The 21,862-nt window shown below is 51.5% G+C and overlaps 1 protein-coding gene across 1 annotated transcript in view; it reads left to right on the top strand.

Annotated features, from left to right (window-relative positions):
• MOV10L1 (Mov10 like RNA helicase 1) overlaps positions 1–21,862 on the top strand; it is a 44,382-nt gene that overhangs the window by 2,133 nt on the left and 20,387 nt on the right. The window contains exons 3-12 of the mRNA XM_061204903.1: positions 4,494–4,656; positions 5,960–6,072; positions 6,506–6,693; positions 9,650–9,793; positions 10,044–10,288; positions 10,670–10,781; positions 12,127–12,321; positions 16,344–16,458; positions 19,675–19,852; positions 20,147–20,217. Of these exons, the coding sequence (XP_061060886.1) occupies positions 4,494–4,656; positions 5,960–6,072; positions 6,506–6,693; positions 9,650–9,793; positions 10,044–10,288; positions 10,670–10,781; positions 12,127–12,321; positions 16,344–16,458; positions 19,675–19,852; positions 20,147–20,217 (1,524 nt within the window). The remainder of the gene's footprint in view (positions 1–4,493; positions 4,657–5,959; positions 6,073–6,505; positions 6,694–9,649; positions 9,794–10,043; positions 10,289–10,669; positions 10,782–12,126; positions 12,322–16,343; positions 16,459–19,674; positions 19,853–20,146; positions 20,218–21,862) is intronic.

Here is a 21,862-nt window from a genome sequence, read left to right as displayed (position 1 = left end):
TTTTGTACTCTGATTTCCTGGAAGTATAATTGTCAGAGAGTATGCACATTTAATATTTTAATGGTTGTCATCAAATTATCCTTCAGTAACACTGCACTAATTATACTCAGGAGCAGGATGAGACACTTGTTACCCACATTGGCAAAAGGATGTGGACATTATTGATCTTGGAAATCTGCACCAATCACTTTAAAAAGGGATCTTATAATTTTAATTTGCACTTAAGCCTTAAAGTAGATTAAATTTTCAAATTTTTTCTCTGAGTTATTTTAGTGTCCTTTTATCATTTTTTTGTTGGGTTCAACTTTTTAAAATTAAACTTTCTACATTATGGAAATTAGACTTTTTTAAGCAAAATTATTATATGAAAGTGTTGCAAATGTTTCCCCCCCCAGATCATCTTTTGACTTTGTTGTATAAAGTCTCATTTTATGTAGTTAATGTGTCTGTCTTTTCCATGTGGCTCTCGGGCTCTGTACGAATCCTTAGAGAGGCTTTTCCCACTTTTCATTAGACATGCACTCAGGTTTTCCTGTGAAAATTGTTTATGGACATTTAAATGTTTAATTTACCTGGAACTTAGTGGATGTACAGACTGAAAGAAGGAGCCAGACGTTCCTTCCCCGGTAGCGCACCGGTCATCCGCTGAGTGGTCCACTCTTTCCTACTGAGTGGGACGGTCCCTTTCTCACACACCAGAATCCCACCTGCCTGGGACCCTGTCTGGACCCTGTCTGTTCCCTGTCGGTTCTGCTGCCTGCACGTGGCCCACGTGGCATGGTTGGGTCCTCGAGTGGCAGGCTGGTTTCTCTCTTCCTCTTCTTGGTGGATGGACTTCTCTGGGCTCTCCCCTCGCTGTGGATAAACGTTAGCGTCATCCTGCTATTTCTCCTCCTCGGCTCAGACTCACCTGGACCAGCACTGAGTGTGTGGATCCATTTAGGTCAAGTGACATGTGGATCATAGCAGGTCTTCTCCAGCTACAGATTATGTCCGTCCACTTATTTAAGCCTTCCTTTGCATTCTTTTTGTTCACTTCAGTTCTGCAGATTCCTTGTGAAGTTTATTTTTGAGAATTGTAATGTTTTTGTTCCATTATCAATATAATTTTTCTTTGTATTTTCAAATTAATCTTTTTCTTTCCCTCTAGGAAATCTGTTGTTTTTTTGTTATGTAATTTGGTATCTGGCCAACTTACTGAGCTCCACTACTTTTTAAAATGGTCAAGACATAGTTTGTTACTATTACATTTTAGTAAATGCCATCTACCAGCCATGTGTGGCTATTTAAATTTAAATTTATTAAAATTAAATAAAATTTGGAATTAATTCTTCAGTTTCACACGCCGCATTCCAAGCACTGAAGGTAGCTGGTGGCACCAAATTGGACGGCACGCATGTAGAACGTCTCTGGTGGCTGAAGGGCCTGCAGGGCTGCTCTGGTCGGGAACGTGCCCCCAGCGAGGAGCAGGCGCTTCCTCCTTGCTCTCCCCCTGCGCTTGGGCTCCTCAGGCAAAGTGCTGTCCTTGTTGTTTTTAGCTCTTCTGCAAGATGCTTGAATCACTTGATTCACCAACATTAAACAGTAGTAGCTGACTTCCATTGTGAGAGTTGTGGAGTTGGCTCATTTGCTCTACCCTCTGGATTTGTTTGCTCATTTTTTATTCAGGTGTTTTTATTGTGGTAAAATATGCATAACATAAAATTAATTTTAATTTTAAATGTTTTAATGCTATTCAGTGGCACTAAGTACATTCACGTTGCTGTGCACTCATACCCACTGTCTGTTTTCATAACTTTTTATCATCCCAAATATAAACTCTATACCCGTTAAATAATAATCCACTATTCTACTTTCTGTCTCTATAAATTTGACTATCCTGGGTACCTCATGTAAGTGGAATCATATAATATTAGTCCTTTTGTGTCTGCTTTATTAGACTTAGCATAATATTTTCAAGGTATATCCGTGTAACATGTATCAGAACTTCATTCCTTATTATGGCTAAATAATATTTCACTGTTATGTATAGATTACATTTTGTTTCTCCACTCACCTGTTTATCGGCACTTGCGTTGTTTCTACTTTCTGGCTGTTGTGGATAATGCTGCCGTGAAAAGTACCTTTCTGAGTCCCAGTTTTCAATTCTTTTGGGTCTATACCTTGGAGTAGATTTGCATGGTCATATGGTAATCCTATATTTAACTTTTTGAGGAACCGCCAAAATTTCCCCAGTGGCTGCACCATTTTACATTCCCACCAGCAGCACAGGGGTTCCAGTTTCTCCACATCTCCACCAACATGAATTATTTTCCATTTTTTTGATAGTAGACACTCTAGTGGATGTGAAGGGGTGTTTTATTGTGGTTTTGATTTATATTTCCCTAATAATTAGTGATGTTGAGCATCTTTTCATGTGCTTATTGGTCATTTATATATCTTCTTTGGAGAAATGTGTTTTCAGTTCCTTTGCTTATATTTTAATCAGGTTGTTTATTTTCTTGTTGAGTTGTAGAAGTTTTTTTTATATATTCTGGATATTAATCCCTTATCAGATATGTGGTTTACAAATATTTCCTCCCATCCTGTGAATTTTTTAACTTTTTCTTAATATCAATAATATCCTTTGATGTACCAAAGTTTTAAATTTTGATGGAGTACAATTTATCCTTTTTTAATAGCCTGTGCCTTTGATGTCACACTTAAAAAATCATTAACTAATCCAAGATCATGAAGATTTTCTCCTGTGCTTTCTTCTACGGGTTTTATAGTTTTAGTTCTTAAATTTAAGTCTTTGACCCATTTTTGAATTATTTTTTGAATATGGTATTGTATGAGGGTTTGACTTCATTCTTTTGCACGCTGAGAGCCAGTTCTCCCACCACCGTTTTTTGAGAAGACTGCACAACAGGGAAAACCTTTTCCCTGTTGAAGGGTCTTGGCACCTTCGTTGAAAGTCATTTGACCATATATTTGAGGGTTTATTTCTGGGCTCTTTATTTCATTGGTATTTTGTCTGTCTTTACACTCTTTTAATTACTGTAGCTTTGTAGTAAGTTTTTTGGGGGTTTTTTTGGTTTTTTTTTACTTATTTATTTTTTTTGGCTGCATTCAGTCTTTGTTGCTGCACGTGGGCTTTTCTCTGGTTGCGGCAGGCGGGGGCTACTCTTCGTTGCGGTGCGTGTGCTTCTCATTGTGGTGGCTTCTCCTTGTGGAGCACGGGCTCTAGGCGTGTGGGCTTCAGTAGTTGTGGCTCTCTGGCTCTAGAGTGCAGGCTCAGTCACTGTGGCACATGGGCTTAGTTGCTCTGCGGCATGTGGGATCTTCCCAGACCAGGGCTTGAACCCACGTCTCCTGCATTTGCAGGTGGATTCTTAACCACTGCGCCACCAGGGAAGCCCTTGTAGTAAGTTTTGAAATCAAAAAGTGTGAGTCCTCCAACTTTGCTCTTCCTTTTCAAGATTGTTTTGGCTATTCAAGGTTACTCAAGATTCCATATGAATTCTGGGATGGGTTTTTCTATTTCTGCAAAAGCCATCATTGGGATTTTGATAAAGATTGCATTGAATCCATAGATCGCTTTGGGTAGTATTAATGTCTTAATGTTAATCCGTGAATGTGAGATGTGTTTCCATTTATTTGTGTCTTCTCTGGCTTCTTGCAGCCACATTTTGTAGTTTTCAGTGTACAGGTCTTCCACCTCCTTGGTTAAATTTATTCCTAAGTGTTTTATTCTTTTTGATATTATCATAAATGGAATTGTTTTCTCAGTTTCCTTTTTTGAATTGTTCATTTTAAGTGTATAGAAATACAACTAATTTTTGTATATTGATTTCATATGCTGGAACTTCGCTGAATTCATTTATTAGCTCTAAGAGGTGTTTTGTAGATTTTTTAGCGTTTTCTGTATATAAGATCATGTCATCTATAAATAGATAATTTACTTTTTCTTTTCCAATTTGGATATTAAAATTTCTTCTTCTTGCCTAATTGCTCTGGCTGGGACTTCCAGTATTATGTTGAACAGAAGTGGTGAAAACAGGCATCCTTGCCTTGTTCCTTATCCTCGGGGGAAAGCTTTCAGTCTCTCACCACTGAGTGTCGTGTGAGCTGTGGGTTTTTCATACGTGGCCTTTATCCTATTGAGGAAGTTCCAGTCTCTTCCTATTGGATTGAGTGTATTTATCGTGTAAAGGTGTTGAGTTATGTCAGATGCTTTTTCTGTATCAGCTGAGATGATCATATATTTTTTCCTTTGTTCTACCAGTGTGCTGGATGGTACTGACTGATTTTCATTTGTTGAACACGTTTGCATTCTGGGGTAAACCCCCCCTCCATCGTGGTGTGCAACGCATTTCTTATGCAGCTGCATTCAGTTTGCCAGTATTTCATTGAGGATTTTTGCCTTAGTGTTCATAAGGGGGTCTCGGCCAGAAGTTTGCTTTCCTTGGAGTCCTCAGTATGTCTTAAGTAGCAGTTTGCCTGTCTTGCAGGTGGAAGCCATCTCAGATGAGTGGGAAGACAACAGCAAGAGCCACGGCAGAGGGCTCTCCGACTCCAGCCCCCGTGTGCTGATCGGCTGCGTGACCTCGCTGATGGACGGCGCCGGCTACATCAACCAGACCACGTACTTCTCCCTGGAGAGTGTGTGTGAAGGTACGCGGAATGCGTTTCTAGTTCATGTTTAAAATTAGGTTTTGTGAGTTTTTTTTTTAAATGTTCATAACGAGATTGGAGATGGACCAGGGACTGGTTTTCATCTGCCAGGTCCTCCGAGTGTTGCCCTTAAAGCCTCTGCCCAACATCTGGTTCCCCTTATCTGGATCTCATCCCAGGCCTCTGACATCCCACCCCACCCCACCCCACCCTGAGGCTGGAGCTCTTTACCCCAGATGCCCCCCTGCTCTGCCCCCAGGCCTGCCCTGTATGGACCAGCCAGCCTTGCCCTTTCCCTTCTGGTCTGTTAGTTTGAGCACTGGCTTTGCTGTGAGTGCTCTGTAGCTGGGTTGCCTTCGTGCATCTGTCAGTCTGCCTAAAACACCCCCCGACCTGGAAGCTGGTGCTTCAGGAGCTTTGTCTCCAGTGGTCTTGTGCCGCCGCACGTGGTGCCGCCCGGCCCCGCTGCTGGGTAGCACTGTCCGCAGATGGTTGGACTGCTGTGTGCTCGTCACCAGCTTTCTTGAGAAACAAACTCCATATTTCATTAGGCGCTGTTGTTTTTTGAGCTTAACTGCTGCAAAAACGTTTATCACAAAACAACCAAAAGGTCATCACCGGTTGTGGCTACACCGTGTGCCACGCCCAACCTGTCCAGACCACTCTCTCCCCGCTTCACGTCAGGATGGCTCGGCTGCCACCTCACGTCACTGCCCCTGCCGTTTCCCCGCTTTCCCGGCCACCCCGCCAGCTCCCTGGCACACCGAGGGGCTCCCTCTCCTGAGCTGGGATGCCCGTAGCCACCCAGGCCTCAGGTCTGAGCACATGTCCCTGTGTCACCGTGCACCCTGGGTGTCCCTGATGGGGAGGGTACTCACAGTGTCTGCAAGGAGCTGGCAGAGGAGTGCCACACATACCCACACCTCCTGGAGCCAGGGCTGTGGGTAGAGGGCTGCCATTCTGCCCACTTTGTTGCAGTTGTTGATGACACTTTGTTACTTTTTTCTTTGTAAGAACTTTGGGGAGTATCTGAAATCAGATGGGGTCCTGAGACTGTGCAGACCAGGTCCCCCGCCCGTGCCTTGTAGGCAGGAAGACAGGTTGGCCTGTAACAGCCTCTGCTCCGTTGGCGTGGGTAAATCTGGAAGAGAATCCAGGTGGATACGCTGGTTCCTAACGGAAACAGAGAGCCCCTTTCTCAACCAGTCATGTGTGTCTCAGAACAGAAGCATAACTGCAGAGTGAATTGTACACTTTGAAGTTTACGTCACCAAGTAACATGCCCGGTTTCCCTGCCTTGGAGGTTTCAAGCCCTGCAAGGGGGACTGGGTGGAGGCCGAGTACTGGATCCGGCCGGGCACGTGGAGCAGTGAGGCCGTCTCGGTGAAGCCGCTGAGGTACAAGCGCGTGGACCGGGTAGGTGCTGAGCCTCGAGCGGCCCGGGGTCCTGGGTGCGATGGGAGGTCAGGATGAATGAAGGTCCGTCTCGGGCAGAGAAGACCCTGATGTCTTCCTGAGATCACCGGTGGCCGGCCTGCACACTCACATAGCTAAATTCTAGGTCACAGAGGGACGAGGAGTGTTAAAGCGTCTGATGGTGGGGACGCGTGGAGTGGGGTGTGGCCTCTGCCCTTGCTCGTAGCAATGGGTGTGGTCTGGGGAGTGGGCACTGGAACAGAGGAGGGAATTGAGGTCGCGGATGGAGGTGGAGGTGGAGGTGTGTGCTGGGCCCCGCTCCCTGCCTGGCTGGTACTGCTGGGGGCATTGCTCCTCCTCCGAGACCAGGCCTGAGCCTCACTGGCTGCGGCGGCCCCATGTACACTGCCAGCCCCTGGTGCTGTGCTTGCAGGTCTGCGTGTCCAGCCTCTGTGGGAGGAACGGGGTGATCAACGACTACATCTTTTTCACCCTGGACTCCCTGAAGCTCCCGGAAGGCTACGTGCCGCAGAGGCACGACGTGGTCAGCGCGGTGGTGGTGGAGAGCAGCCAGTCTTGCTACGTGTGGAGGGCCCTGTGCGTGACCCCAGTGCAGAGGCGGTGAGGAGGCGGCGGCTCGGGGGACGGGGGCCTGGGGTGCATCTGAGAGCCGGTTTACCAAGGCAGGTAACAGACTGTCCAGGTCCTGAGCTGGCGGGGCTGGAAGGAGAGCTCTCCTGGGGGTTAGGGGTCTTCACAGTTGACTGAAGGCTGAGTGAAAAGTTGCCTCTTGATCCTTAATCTTACGTTGATGATCTTCATATTTTCGTGGATTTTGTGTGTTGTGTTCTTACACATGTTGGCATTTTGTAGAACACGTTGGACGTGGTCAGTTCTTTTTTTTATTTTGGCTATGCCAGTTGCGTCATGCATGCTGTATCTAGTTCCCCAACCAGGGGTCGAACCCGGGCCCCCTGCATTGGGAACGTGGAGTCTTACTCACTGGACCACCAGGGAGGTCCTGGTCGGTTCTTAAAATTACTGGATTTCCTGTATCCGGTTCTTCCTTCTGTGCGCCCGTGACTTCCTCCCTCCGACACGCGTGCTTGTGCAACACGACAGGCCTTCCCGGGCTCCCGCCCCGTCTCTGCTGCTCTCTCTCCGTAGTGCTCGTCTCAGGGAGCTCGGTACATGGTTCCGAAGTCGTTCTGTTTATTGTCTGATCTCCTCAGTGGAGCAGATTGCGTGCAGGGAGGAGTGTCTCATGAGCCACAGGGCAGCCAGGCAGGGGAGCCCCATCTCAGGAGGACTGAGCTGCCCGGCACAGCTGGGAGGGATGTGCTGGGGGCGGGGTGTGGGCAGAAGGGGAACATGGTGAGGTGGGCCTTGCCGTGTCCGGACTGTCTGGTGGACACGTCCTCCTGCCCCACGGGACCTGCTCTCCTTTTGGAGAATGACTCTGCCCGTCCTCGGAACAGTGAAGTGCGGGAGATGCATACCCTCACCCCCTCCACCAGGAAGGCCCAGGAGGCCCGGGAGTTCTGGCTTCAGTCCGTCTGATGGGCCCAGGGGTGTGCGGACGTGAGGCCAAGCAGGCGCTTGTTTGCCAAGCATCGGTGCCGGGGTCTTGGAGGCCGAACCGGGGCCTCGGCTCCCTGCCGGCTCTGTGACCCTGCTGGCCGTCGGCCACCTGGAGCAGAAGCCAGCGGCCCTGCCCACATTAGGTATCGTCACTCGGAACCTTGTGCCACTTTAAGGAAGCACCATGTTGTTGAAACGCGGGCTTCCTGATTGTTGTCTTTACAGCACAGTTAACTGGGCTCCTGATGGCCGTGGGCAGGGGCGGATCGTGGGAGGGCGGCCAGGACTGGTGCAAACTGACCATCCGAGAGAAACAGCTGCCATCTCGCCCGCAGGGCCAGTGTGTTCGTCGGAAGGGAGTCTGGGTCCCTGTTGCCCTGTCTGTCTGATTCTTCGCAGCACTTCCCTTAACCTGCTCTGTGACTCACCGTGTTTCCAGAGGACCCGCGTCTGCCGAATGGAGCGGGTGGGGGCAGGAGCGGGGGGCTCCCTGGCCGTGGGCGGTGAGCTTCGGGTGAGCCTCCCCGGGTGGCCTGGCTGCAGTGGACTCTGGCCCCTCCAGTGAGGGGAGCTGGTCCCCGGAAGGGTGACCAATCGGGCACTTTCCCCCGAGCTCCACGCGTCTGCCTCGAGCGGCCGTCTTCACGGGGCCGGGGAAGTCGTCACACCTTCATTTTCAGACACTGGCCGTGAGCCAACCCCAGCTCCCGTGCAGCCCCTCATCATCCCCCCGTCAGTGCAGGGCTGGGGTGAGCGGTGGAGGGGGCGCTGGCCCGGTGAGCAGTCAGGCCCCGCGTCTTGTCCGCCCAGCAGGTGCCCCGCATGCTGCGGTCCCTGTGCTGCATCCTGACCGTGGTTTCCTCCCGTCCTGGTCCCGGCTCCGCGGCCTTAGCCCCAAGTGGAGGATGCCGCCCTGCATGCAGACACACCGTCCAGCTGCCCGCTCAAGGGTCTGAAGGACAGCAGAGTGTCGTGTGCGAAGCAGGGCCCTGCACTCCTCCGGGCCAGGCCTGCAGCGGCGTCCCGCGTGCCCCCTCCAGGCTCTGGGTGGGTTCCGCCCAGAACCCGCAGGTGGCTCCTGACTCCCGTCTTGGTTGGTGCTCCTCCACCTGTCCATAAGCCGCTACGGCTGGCCATCTGCAAGGACAGATGACCGCTCCCACGGCCACCCCAGGCTGGGGCTGAGGCACGGCTGCACCATCTCGGGGCGGCCCTGGCCGTGTGGGTGAGGAGAGGAAGGTGGGGAGCGGGTGGCCGGCAGGGAGTTAAGGGCGGCTGGCTGAGAGGGCGTGGCTGCTGTGGTGGAGGGTGCCTCTGGGTGGGTGTGTGGACAGGGTCCAGGCGTGAAGGAGCCTGTTTCCGGGTGGCACTGCGGGAGGGTCAGGGAGGGGAGGCGGGAGCTGAGAGTGAGCGGTGGGCACAGCACCCGGGCTTCACGGCAGCGTCAGGAGGACAAAGGGGGACGAATGGGCCCTTCTCACAGGAGGGTGGAATCTGCTCATTTTCTAAAGATAAAAATTCTCATTTAATTAGTTTCAAATATTTTGAAGCCACACTCTTTTTCCAAATGAAAGCTTAGTAGTGGGTCCCTGACGAGCGAAGCCCCTCGCGGCAGCCAGGAAGGGTCTGGGGAGGAGCGCTGAACACCCTTCCCTCTGTGACCAGGGCTGGGGGTGCGGGGGCTGAGGAGTCCCGGGCCTCTGGGGGATGCGCAGCTGGTGAAGGCCGCCCGTGTGCTCAGATCCCCAGAGCTCCCACCAGGGCCCTCCTCTCCTCTGGATTCAGCAGGGCTTGTTGTTTCTTCTTCAGGGTGATCTGCTGTCTTGCTCAGAAGTTCTAAGTGTCGTCCTTACTTGGTCGCCTCTTTGGGGTTGGCTCCTTATCCCCTCGCCCTGTGGTTGGTGCGGCCTGGAGGGGCAGGGAAGGCAGGCGGGGCCTCAGGACGCCCCGCCCGCCCACACTGACCCCGACACTGTCCTGTGGCTGCTTTATCCAGGGGCACCTCTGCGGTCGAGGAGACTGCTGACGAGGCCTGTGGAGCCCTTTTACTGAAAAACAAAGGTGACATTGAAGTCACGAGGATGACAAATTTTGGAACGCTGAAAGAAGGAGAAAGCAAAAATGTGGTGATCTGGATAGAGTAAGTTTGCTACTCAAACAAAAGTACAGACTGATTTAAGAATTTCTGTAGAACCAATTTTATTTTGCTTGCTTATTTTTTCCTTTATGTATATCTTTCTAGATTTTCCACCCTGAAATAGCCTTTTTACTTATACTCATGAAAGTATTTGCAATCGCCATTCACTAGTTAGATTGAATTCTGTTTTATGGTAACAGTATTTTAGCTTTAGAAATCCTGTCTCTATTCATGGCTAATTTTCTTTTTCCAGGAATAAAGGAGACATTCCTCAAAACTTAGTCAGCTGCAAGTTGGGTGGCTGGGATAAAGCTAAACAGTTCAGATTTCAGATGCTGGATGAAATCCAGACGTGCCCCGAAGTGTCTCTTGTTTCCGTTCCTGAGAAGGAGAAGAATTTTGCGGATGAAAATATTAACTCATTAGACAGCTGCAGGAAAAACAGAACCTATCAGACATTGGAGAGCAGTCTGGTGAACAACAGAGAAGCCTCTCCAGGTAGCCGTTTCAGCTGTTACCGTTGGATCAGCTGCGCGAGCCCAGTCGGGTCCGGGAACTGGTGCAGCTGCTCCAGGGTCTGGGCAGGCGAGTGGCAGTGTTTACCCTGTGGGCTCTTTGGTCTGGACCCTTCTCTGATACTTGGGGCTAAAACAGCTGGAGAAATGCCCGGCGTGCTTTACACGAGCTGCTTCGTGCTTTACACGAGCCGCTTCCTGCAATGATTCTAAATTGGGGAGAGGATGCCTGCCGCCCCCTTGCCTGTCGCTCACCTGTCGGCGTCAGCCACTCGTCTGTGTGTGGTAGTCCCTTCCACCAGCACCACCACTGTCAGAACAGTTCACCTTTGGTCTAATTTTGGATTTAAATTTCATCTCCCAGATGACTATGCCTGTAAAGGAGAAAAGGAGAAGAATGTGTCACAGAAGCCCGAACCCGGTGGGCTCATCCCTCCAGGTGGAAAAACCCTGATCGTGGTTACCTGTGATGCAAAGTACGTGGCTGGGGGATATGGAGGCAGTTGACTTTGCGGGCATCTGCGCGTTTGTCTTGTTCGGTTTCGCTTATGGTACTTCTAGGTTGGATGTTGTAAAAAGTATTGGTAACTATTTTGATGGGACGAAATCATGAGGAAAAGCGCTAGTGGAGAAAGTGGCTTGAGTGAGGGTACCCACGCTGACTCCTGACTATGGAGGACGGGCACGGCCAAGCCCCCACAGCCTTGGGAAGCCGGGGCCCCGAGGCCCCTGCTGCTCTTCCCCAGGCCTGCCCTCAGCTTGGCCCTGAGACCTTCCTGCCCTTCTCCCTCCACCCGGGCAGCCTGGCCAGACACGGGCTCCCGAGCCCTCGTGGGCCCTTCCCTCTCCTGACTCCTTCCCCATGTCCAGAACCCCCGGCTCTGCCTGCTGGTCCCCTGTCAGCTGGGCGCTTTGGTGCAGCCCTTCTTCCCTCCCTCATCTCATCTACACTTGCTGATTTTAGATTTGTCAGAGGGTGGCTCTGATTAAATCAGCGCCTTGCTTCAGGCCGCGGGTGACGCTTTGAGCCAAGGGCAGTCCTCGAGTCAGTGGTTGGTGATGCAGCCCCCGCGGTGCCCTCCGTGACGTGTGACAGTGGGGCCGGACTCGCGCAGCAGCCGAAAGTGGGCAGAAGGCAGAGTGGGAGCGGGCGTTTCTTTGGTCATGTTACACTGCTCTGATTTAAACTGGGGGATACTAGAAATATTTTTTCCATTCTTAAGCGTGAGAATTACAGACAATACCGTTTCAAGTGTGTGATTTTAGCTTGGGAAAACATTAACATTGCTTATTTTAGAATGTCCATTTTTTCCCTCTAATAGAATTATTAAAAGCTAAGGGTGGGCTTCCCTGGTGGCGCAGTGGTTAAGAATCCGCCTGCCAGTGCAGGGGACACGGGTTCGAGCCCTGGTCCGGGAAGATCCCACATGCCGCAGAGCAACTAAGCCCGTGCACCACAACTACTGAGCCTGTGCTCTAGAGCCCGCGAGCCACAACTACTGAGCCCACGTGCCACAACTACTGAAGCCCTCACGCCTAGAGCCCATGCTCTGCAACAAGAGAAGCCACCGCAATGAGAAACCCATGCACTGCAACGAAGGGTAGCCCCCTCTCGCCACAACTAGAGAAACCCCGTGCACAGCAACGAAGACCCAACGCAGCCAAAAATAAAGAAATAAATTAATTTTAAACAAATAATAAAAAAGCTAAGGGTGACTGGTTTGCTAGCTCTGTGACTTTCCCTGTGTGAACGAAGGGAGATTGTGTTGAACCTGCCTCTATTACTTACAACTCACACTAAATTGTGTCTTGTTTTTCCAGGAATTCTGGCCGCTGCAAGGAGCTCCTTCTGCTTTGCTTCTCCAATTTCATAATCGGGCGATTCCTTGAAGTGAATGTCATAAGTGAGGAGGAATCACTGATAGCTGTCCGAGAACCCTTTTCATGGAAGAAGTCTAAAAGTTCTCAAGTGTTAGCTTCCACCAAAACTACAGTTGTCGTGACCATGCAGAAAAGGTACCACCATGAGCAGATGACAGTGCAAGCCCAGATCTCGGGCTCACTGTGTGAGGGATGCACGCAGCTGTTGTTGTCGGAGGGAGGTGGACGTCCTGGATAAAGGGGTGCAGCTGCGGCCCAGCGCTCTCCATTGTCCTGGGGACACACTGTGAGGACGGCGAGCGTGGGGGGGGCTGCAGCACCCCAGCTAGTCTCAAGGTGACTCACAACGCAGGATGTGATTTGACCCTTGCCCTCGGCTCCTGCCACCTTTCGTGTTCCCATCAGCCCAGCCTGCCCACCTCCCAAGACAGCCCGTGTCCCACATGGGCACCCAGGGCACCGAGCAGCGAGGGGTCAGTGAGACGTGGTTGGCATGGCTTTTGAGGGCCATTCACAGCACCCGAGTATCGCTTGTCGAGGGCAGCAGGGTTGCTTGGCTGTTTGAAGCCCATTTGAAAATGTGACACCTTTGAAAAATGAAATTAAGAAAAAAGCATGTAATCTGCTAGTGGCGCGTGGCTGGGGGCTTGGGGACGACCTGACTGTATCTGGGGTGTCGTCTGGAGAAAGTGCTGCGCGTCCACGCTTTCTCGTCTGCAGTTATAAATCCCAAAAGCTCTGAAAAGCAGATTTTGTTTTTTTAAGTTCGGTGCCAAAAAATCATGACCTATAGGTTGGAAGACATTCCACAACTTAGTCATGTGGACACGCCCCCTCAGCTGCTGCCCAGAACTCACTGGGATGGCACGTGCTGCTTTTCTGTGGTGGGAAGTCCTGAATCTCAGATCACATCTGACCTGGGACCAATTGAAGATAAGGTACTGTGGGCTTCCACTGATTCGTGGGCTGAAGGGAAATCTGTTAAAGTATTGTGTGCCTATTGACCTTTGGGGTTAGACCATTGTTTGAATCCCAGCACTGCCACCAGGAAGCTGTGCCATCTCAGGCCAGTTTCTCAACCTCTCTGAGCCTTAGTTTCATTTGTAAAGTGCTAGTCCCCCCCTGCCCGACACGTGCCATTTCTGGCAGTGAGCAGTCAACAGCAATCAGTAAGTAATAACAGTCATTGGGCATGTAAACAGTAGTTGAGTGGCTCTAGGGATGGAACCTGAACACAGGAGCAAGAAGTCACGTGGCCTGCGGGCGGCAGGTCCACATGGCTGGACTCCAGTTACAGGAGCTTTTAAGAACCTCTGGCTGTCGTTTGTGGTGCACCAAGCGACTTTCCCGTTACAGTTTGGCTTAACTAGAGGAGTGAGATAGAGCAACAGCACAAGTGTTTAATCCTCTGGTAAGTTTTTCCCCGTTGAATATTAATACGTTGTCACTGTACAGGAGCGTCCCTAAAACGAACACTCGGGACTTCCCTGGTGGCGCAGTGGTTAGGAATCCGCCTGCCAATGCAGGGGACATCGGTTCGATCCCTGGTCCAGGAAGATCCCACACGCCACGGAGCAGCTAAGCCCATGCGCCACAACTACTGAGCCTGCACTGTAGAGCCCGCAAGCCACAGCTACTGAGCCTGCGTGCCACAACTACTGAAGCCTGCGTGCCTGGAGCCCGTGCTCCACAACAAGAGAAGCCACCGCAATGAGAAGCCCGTGCACCGCAACAAAGACCCAACGCAGCCAAAAATAAATAAATAAAAAATTAATTTATAAAAAAAAAAAAGAAAATGCAAATAATGTATATTTTTAAAAAAAAAGAGAGAGAGCACTGGGACACCATCAAATGGGTCCCGGAGGAGAAGAGAGAGGGAAAGGGGCAGAGAACATACATGAAGACATAACAGCTGAAAACTTCCCTAACCTGGAAAAGGAAACAGACATCCATGTCCAGGACGCATAGAGTCCCAAACAGGATCAACCAAAGAAGACCATGCCAAGACCCACTGTAATTAAAAAGGCAAAAATTAAAGATAGAGAATATTAAAGGCAGCAAGGGAAAAGCAGCACGTTAGGTACAAGGGAACTCCTATAAGACAATCGCTGACTTTTCAGCAGAAACTCTGCAGGCCAGAAGGGAGTAGCATGATATATTTAAAGTGATGAAAGGGAAAAACCTACACCCAAGAATATTCTACCCAGCAAGGCTCTCATTCAGATTTGATGGAGAAATTAAAAGCTTTACAGACAAGCAAAAGCTAAAAGATTTCAGAGTCACCAAACCAGCTTTACCAGAAATGATAAAGGGACTTCTTTTAGCAAAAAAGAAAAGACCATAACTACATACATGAAAATTATGAAAGAAAAAGCTTATAGGAAAAGGGAAATATACAGTAAAGGTAGTAAAGCCAGCCTTGTGTAAGGCTAGTAATAAGGTTGAAAGACAAAAGTAGTAAAATCATATATATCCGCAATTAGCAGTTAAGGAATACACAGAACAAGAAGATGTAAAATATGATGTCAAAAGCAATAATCATGGGACTTCCCTGGTGGCGCAGTGGTTAAGAATCTGCCTGCCAATGCAGGGGACACGGGTTCGATCCCTGCTACAGAAGATCCCACATGCCGCGGAGCAACTAAGCCCGTGCGCCACAACTACTGAGCCTGTGCCCTAGAGCCTGTGAGCCACAACTACTGAAGCCCGCGCCCCTAGAGCCCGTGCTCCGCAACAAGAGAAGCCACCGTAATGAGAAGCCCGTGCACCACAACAAAGAGTAGCCCCTGCTTTCCGCAACTGGAGAAAGCCCACATGTAGCAACAAAGACCCAACGCAGCCAAAATTTAAAATAATTTTAAAAAAACAATAATCATGATGGGAGGAGAGTGAAAATGCAGGGTTGTTAAAAATGCATTTGGGAGGGCTTCCCTGGTGGCGCAGTGGTTGAGAATCTGTCTGCCAATGCAGGGGACATCGGTTCGAGCCCTGGTCTGGGAAGATCCCACATGCCGCGGAGCAACTAAGCCCGTGAGCCGCAACTACTGAGCCTGCGCGTCCGGAGCCTGTGCCCCGCAATAAGAGAGGCTGCGACAGTGAAAGGCCCGCACACCGCGATGAAGAGTGGCCCCCGCTTGCCGCAACTAGAGAAAGCCCTCGCACAGAAACGAAGACCCAACACAGCCAAAAATTAATTAATTAATTAATTTTTAAAAAAATGCATTTGAACTTAAGAGACCAGCAACTTAAATAACCATAGATGAATGAATGGATGGATGGATAGATGATGATGGATAGATGGAGGGATAGATAGCTATGCACATTGTGGGGAATATAGTCAATAACAATGTAATATATTTGCGTGGTAACATATCATAACTATACTTATTGTGATGATCATTTTGAGATGTACAGAAATATCAAATTACTGTGTTGTGTAACAGGAAATGACTGTTGTAGGTCGATTCAAAAACAAACTTATACAAAAAGAGATGAGATTTGTGGTCACTGGAGGTGAGGTTTGGGGGAGGGGGAATTGGATGAAGGGAGTCAGAAGGTACAAACCTCCAGCTATAAGATGAATCAGTACTAGGGATGTAATGTACAGCGTGACACGTGTAATGAACATGGCAGTGTGTTATATGTGAAAGATGTCAGGAGAGTGATTCTGGGAGTTCCCGTCACAAGGAGATATTCTTTTCTATTTCTTTAACTTTGTATGAGAAGGTGGGTGGTCACTACACTTACCGTGGTCATTATTTCATGACGCATGTAAGTCAGATCATTATGCTGCACACCTTACATATCTACAGTGCTGTCGTCGATTATATCTCCGTGAAACTGGAAGGAAAAAATAAAGCATAAGAGTTGAGCTTATTGGAAGCTTAGAAGCAGTGTTTTCAAGCTCACCGGTCCCAGGGGCTTTGGGGAGTTTGGCATGTTCTTCCGCGGGAGGCAAAGCAGCTCCCGGGAGAGCGGCCCCAAAGCTAAATAGCACTTTGCAAACCACTGCCTGAGGCCAGCAGTTCACGTACCAGTTGTTTTTGGTGATTGAACCTCTGTCTTTCTGAAATAGGAAAGGATGTTTAAGTGGAAACGTCTGGGGTGAAGTGCCTGGTGCTGAAGGGCTGTTTCTAACTTGCGAATCTCCTTTTAAGGAACCTGAGACGACAGCTTCCGAGTTTTCTCCCGCAGTACCCCATACCAGACAGGCTTAAAGAATGCGTGGGGCAGAAAATCGACATCCTGACCTTTCAGCCGCTACTCGCAGAGGTAGGAAAAGTGTCTCATGTGAAGTACTGATTCTTCACCACACCCGAGTTGTTTTCTGAACAAACTCAGGGTGAACCTTTGTTGGGTTCAGACCTCATGTGGGCTGTGTTCACCCCGGGAAGCTGGGAGCGGGAGGATCACGAGCGGCGGGGCCCACCGCTGTGTCCCTCTGCAGATTGTCGGCGCTTTGGGGGCTGGGGGGACCCTCTGCCCCCGGCCCGGCCTCTCTTCTACCCCGTGGCCGAGCCTCTCAGCAGCTTTCCATTTGTGACAGAGCTCTGAGCAGCTAAGCAGGGGAGCTGGGAAAAGGCCTGTAGCCACACAGACCAGTGGGGCGGGGGGAGGGGGGGCGGAAGGAGGAGGAGGCCAGGCCTCCCGTAGGGCTGCTCTGCCAGGACATCTCCTTGTCACCCTCCCTGGCTGGGCTGTTCGTCTGCTTCTTTGGTCTCAGGCTTATTCAGATCCTCTGGGGGAGGCCTGGTCTGAGCCTGCCCGCTGTGGCAGGTGGTGGTCGGAGCTGTGAGAAGGGGTGGACCTGCCAGAGGAGGCCAAGGGCAGGGGCAGCGCTGAGCAAGGCTGAGGCAGGGGTCCAGGGAGGGAGGGAGAGTGTCTGTTCTGCTGGCAGCAATGGGGGAGCGCGGCCCTTTTCCAGGAGGGCACTTTCCCGAAGGTTTGGGTGTCTGTTGGCTGAGGAGTGGGTGAGTGGAATGGGGGCCGGGGCCTGCATCAGGGCGAGAAGGAGGGAGGAGACTGGACGGTGGCTGGAGGGAGACTTGGGGCTCGCCAGAGATTCGTGGAGGGTGAGGGAGCCCTGAGCTGGGAGAGCTGGTGTGGCAGGCGGAGAGGAAAGGAGGCTTGGGAGGAAGCTGGGTGGCACCGAGGAGCACGCCTGCCCTGGGACTGATGGACAGAGCCCTCTGTCTTCTGGGCCTTGGGCCCGCGGTAGGGCTGGGCCAGAAGCTGCCCCCGGTGCTGGTGCTGCGATGCTGCCTGTGCCACCGGCCCGAGGTGCCCCACCCCAGGGCCACACTGGCGTCCTGCAGCGGGGAGGGTGCCGCAGGGGCACTGGGCGCTGTCCAGGGGCGGCGCGACCACACCGAAGGAGCAGCACCAAGGAGGGTATGTGGGCAGGACTGTGGGTTGGAAGCAGGGAGACCCGCCAGGCAGTTGTTGCAGTGATGGTTGTAGGGCCTGAACTGAGGCCAGAGCAGCCAACCAGCCCTAAAACACCTTAGAGAAGAACTTCGGGGCTGAGAAATTGATGCCGGTGCGAATGCAGCTTCTGGGACCATCGTGTGCAGGAAGTGCGCCTGCACCTCTCCTGTAACGCGGCCTGGGTGCCGGGAAGGGACCCCCTCTTGAGCGTAGCAGTTACCAGAAGAAAGTGGGTGTCTTCAGCATTCATAATAGTATGATGGTAATGGTCATGAAAAAGTGCTGTATGGTCTAAGGTTCCAGAGTACTTGCCCCTTTGTGATTCTTTAATTCACGCATGTGTCACCCCAGTACTTCCTGACTTCCTGTGCCCTTGTAACCGCCCCCCTACGCAGGTCCCCTTCCTGGGGCTCCTCCCATCCTTCTGGGGGACCTGAGCATCCCCTGCAGTGGTTGGTCTGTCAGCCTTGCGGGTCTCGCCCGGTCTTGACCTCTGGGCAGGCGCTGCAGAGACGCTGCCCCACACCTCCTCCCTCCTGGCGTTTCTCCAGAGGCTCTGCTTTCCTTCTCACCTTGGTTCTTTTGCACGGAGTCTGTGTTTTTTTCTAGCTCCTTTTAGGATTTTCTCTTTTTCACTAGTTTTAAGGAATTTAATTTACAGCGTGAGTTGCTGTAGTTTTCTTCACGTTCCGTGGCTTGGGTTCTTTGAGCTTACTGGAGAAAGTGAATTTACGGTTCTTCTCAAATTTCAAAGTTCTTGGCCATTCCGTCTTCAAGTATTCTTTCTGCCCCGCTCTCCACGTTCCCATTACATGTGTATGAGGCCACGTGAAGTTGCCCCACAGCTCACGGCTGCTCCGTTCATTTCTCTTCGGTCTTTTTTCCTCTGTGTTTCATTCTGAGTAGTTTCTGTTGCTGTGGCTTCGAGTTCACTGATTTTTTCTTTGGCAGTGTGCAGTCCCATCCAGTGTATTTTTTTATGTCAGACGTTGTTGTTATTATCTCCACAAGTTCAATTAGGGTCTTTTTTTATATTTTCTGTCTCTACTTAATATGCTTAGTCTTTCCTCACCTTTTTTTCCTTCAGTTTTTATTTTCCTCAACTTTTTGAATGTATATAGTACAGTTACAACAAGTGTTTTAATGTTCTTGTGATACTGATTCCATCACAGGTGTCATTTTTGATTCTGTCTCTGTTGATAGGTTTTCTCCTCGTTACGGGTTGTGCTGAGTTCCGTGCCTGGTCGTCTTTGTTTGCACGCTAAACATTCTGGATTTTACCTTGCTGGGTATTTCGTATTTTTCCGTTCTTGAAAATATTTTTGAACTTTGTTCTGGGATGCACTTAAGTTACTTGGAAATGGCCAGATATTTTTAAGCCTGGCTTTAAAGCCTCGTTAGGAGGGACCAGAGTTGTTTTTAGTATAGGGCTGATTCCTTCTGAGTACCCTACCCAGTGCCCCTTTATCTGAAGCCTTTCCATTTGGGCTGGTGGGACCCACAGCATTCTCAGCCCTGTGTGAGTTCTGGGATTTGTTACCTCTAACCCGTTGGTTCTCAACAGGTGAGCTTTCCCCCCCAGGAGACATTTTTGGTTGTCACAACTGAGAGTGTGAACAGCATCCAGCGGGTGGAGGCCAGAGATGCTGCTAAGCACTGTGCAGAGCCCGGGACAGCCCTGCCCCGGAGACCGGCCCAGCCCCAGTGTCGGAAGTGCCGAGGCGGAGGAGCCCCGCTCTGCTCCCATCACATGCGTCTCCCCATCTGATGTAGTTTCTCACGCGCGTGTGCTGACCGCTGCGCAGCTGAGGGCTCACAGGGCTGCCCCGGGCTCTCTCTGAGCTGAGCCTGGAGGCTCTGCCTGATAGGAGCTGGGCGGCTGGGGGCTCACTCAGATGGCTCCCCATCTCAGGGCCACTGCCCTGCGCTGCCCAGTCGTCAGTGTTTGAAGGCTGTCTCATCTGTCCGTGGGACTTACCCACCCCAGAGCTGCGGGCTTCCTGATGTGGGTGTGTGTGGAGTGTTCCTCGGCTCTCGCTAACCTGCTGGCTTCTTTTTCAGCTTTTGAACATGTCAAATCACAAGGAGAAGTTTTCAACTTTGCTCTGGCTTGAGGAGATTCATGCAGAAATAGAACTGAAAGAGTATAATATGAGTGGGGTCACCTTGAAAAGAAACGGGGATTTGCTGGTCCTGGAGGTCCCAGGGTTAGCTGAGAGTCGGCCTTCTCTTTACGCAGGTAGGCTTGTTGCGCGTCATGTCTTCCTAGGTGGGCTAGAAACGCTGAACCACAGGCAGGAAGAAGAACGCTCTTAACTGGCAGCACCGTAGCCGCCCTGACCTTCTCTGCTTTGGGTTCTAATTCCACTCAGAGCTTGGCCAGCCCCTCGCATCGCACTGGCGTGGTTTTAAGCTGTTGGTCCCAGGAATGTCTTTGTCTTACTCCGCTTCTTCAGAGTGTTTGATTTTATAGAACAGCAACAAAATTTATTGAGTTTGTAGTTTTACGTGTGGTGATGTGTTTTTTAACTAGGTGACAAACTGATTTTAAAAACTCAAGAGTACAGCGGACACGTCATCGAGTACGTCGGCTATGTGACTGAGGTGAGAGGCCACTGTTAGTTCACGTTGGGCTAGCCCAGCAGGCGGTTGCAGAGGTGAACTTCCTGCCTCAGCTCGGGGTGGGGGTCCCCTGGTGTTGATGGTAGTTTGGAAAATTTGAGGATCAAGTGAATATTTAAATAAATGTGACGTGTAAAGAAATCTTACCACTTTCAGCCGTGTAAAACACACTTTACCTGTTAAGTACATCACATGTAAGGCGTGCATTTAGTCAGATTCGGGCATTCTGAATATGTTCTAGGAGAGCGAGCCTGCAAAGGAAAAACACACCTACACGTTGAATACTCTGGTGTCTCCACGGGGAAGGTTGTGTTGGTTTAAGGCCCTGTGCCCGTCCGGCTGTAAGCACGCTCAGGGCTTCTCCAGCTAGTCTCCCTGCTCCCTGCCGGGCACAGCGCAGGGACGGAGCTCGGGGGCCATGTGGAGGGACCCGTGAAGCCCGCACGCTGCCTGATGTGGGAACTAGGGCACCGAAGCCCTGAGCCGGGGTTGGGGGGTACGAGAACCAGCAGAGTCTCCGCCGAGGATGGGGCTGGGCCCTCGCTGGGGCAGCAGGCGGTGTGCCCCCGGGGACGAGGGGAAGACGGGCGTGAATAATCCAGTGTGGCGGCTCGTTCATCTCCTCAAGAAGACGAGGAAGTGGCATCTGATCACCGTAGAAGACAGAAAGGGTGTTGTTAGTGGAAAGGGCCCATAAGGCCTTTCCGAAGGCGAGAAGGCCGTGAGCACATCACAGGGGCTGCCGTTCCAGGCTGGGGACTCGAACACCACAGACCTCGCCGTACGGGCTGCCGGGGCACCAGCCAGGACCGCAGCATCAGATGAGCCCGCTGGGGCTGGTGGAAGCAGAAGAGGCGGTGTTTTGAGTCGAGTGGGCCTCTCAGGTGGGCGAGCTGTGCCTGGAGAACAAGGTCGGGGTGCAGGCTGGTCCGCGGCAGAAATGTGCCCCCGCCTGGTCTCATGATAGTGTTGGCTCCCACCAAATCAGAGAAGCTCGGGCGCAGGTGCTCCCACCACCCTCGAGACAGAGGATGCGCTGTGTCCGCGGCCCAGGCCGCTGGACCAGGCCTGAAGGTCGGGCGAGCCCCTCAGGCCTCACGTATTGCGGCTTAGCCAGAGTAAGTCGCTGCCCTGGAGGGCGCAGGTCCTGGGGACCGGAAGCCTCCCTACCTGCACACGGGCATCCGCGTCACCCTCTCCCTGCGGAAGCATCTTGCTCCTGACTGACGTCCTGCACTGACCCGGCTCTGCAGACAAGGTTCTCACCCCCCGAGGGGGCGGTCCCAGTCCCTCACTCAGCACTCCCCGCACAGGGCCCGGGCCGCGTCTCGGGACCCCTGTCCCTGTGCTCCTCAGGGCGTGCTCAGGGCCCGTGGCCGTGGCCACAGGGGCCCACGTCTGGGAAGGGAGGGAGAGCACGGGAGGTTGGGTAGGGGGTCTTCGGGGCATTTGTAGAAAGATGGTCACAGCCTCAGCCCTTGTCGCCTGTGAAACCAGAGCCGGGATTTCCTGGGGCAGGAGCTCGCTCTCCTCGGTGACAGGCGGCCTGGCCGGGTGCCCCCTCCGCTGCAGGGCAGGAGCCGCCCAGCCTCAGCTAGAGGGCCCATCACCCTCACCAGCATGAGCC

The sequence above is a fragment of the Eubalaena glacialis genome, chromosome 11, assembly GCF_028564815.1.
Source record: "Eubalaena glacialis isolate mEubGla1 chromosome 11, mEubGla1.1.hap2.+ XY, whole genome shotgun sequence".
Classification (NCBI taxonomy): Eukaryota; Metazoa; Chordata; class Mammalia; order Artiodactyla; family Balaenidae; genus Eubalaena; species Eubalaena glacialis.
The sequence above is the reverse complement of the archived record's forward strand: the minus strand, read 5'-3'. Positions and strand labels throughout refer to the sequence as shown.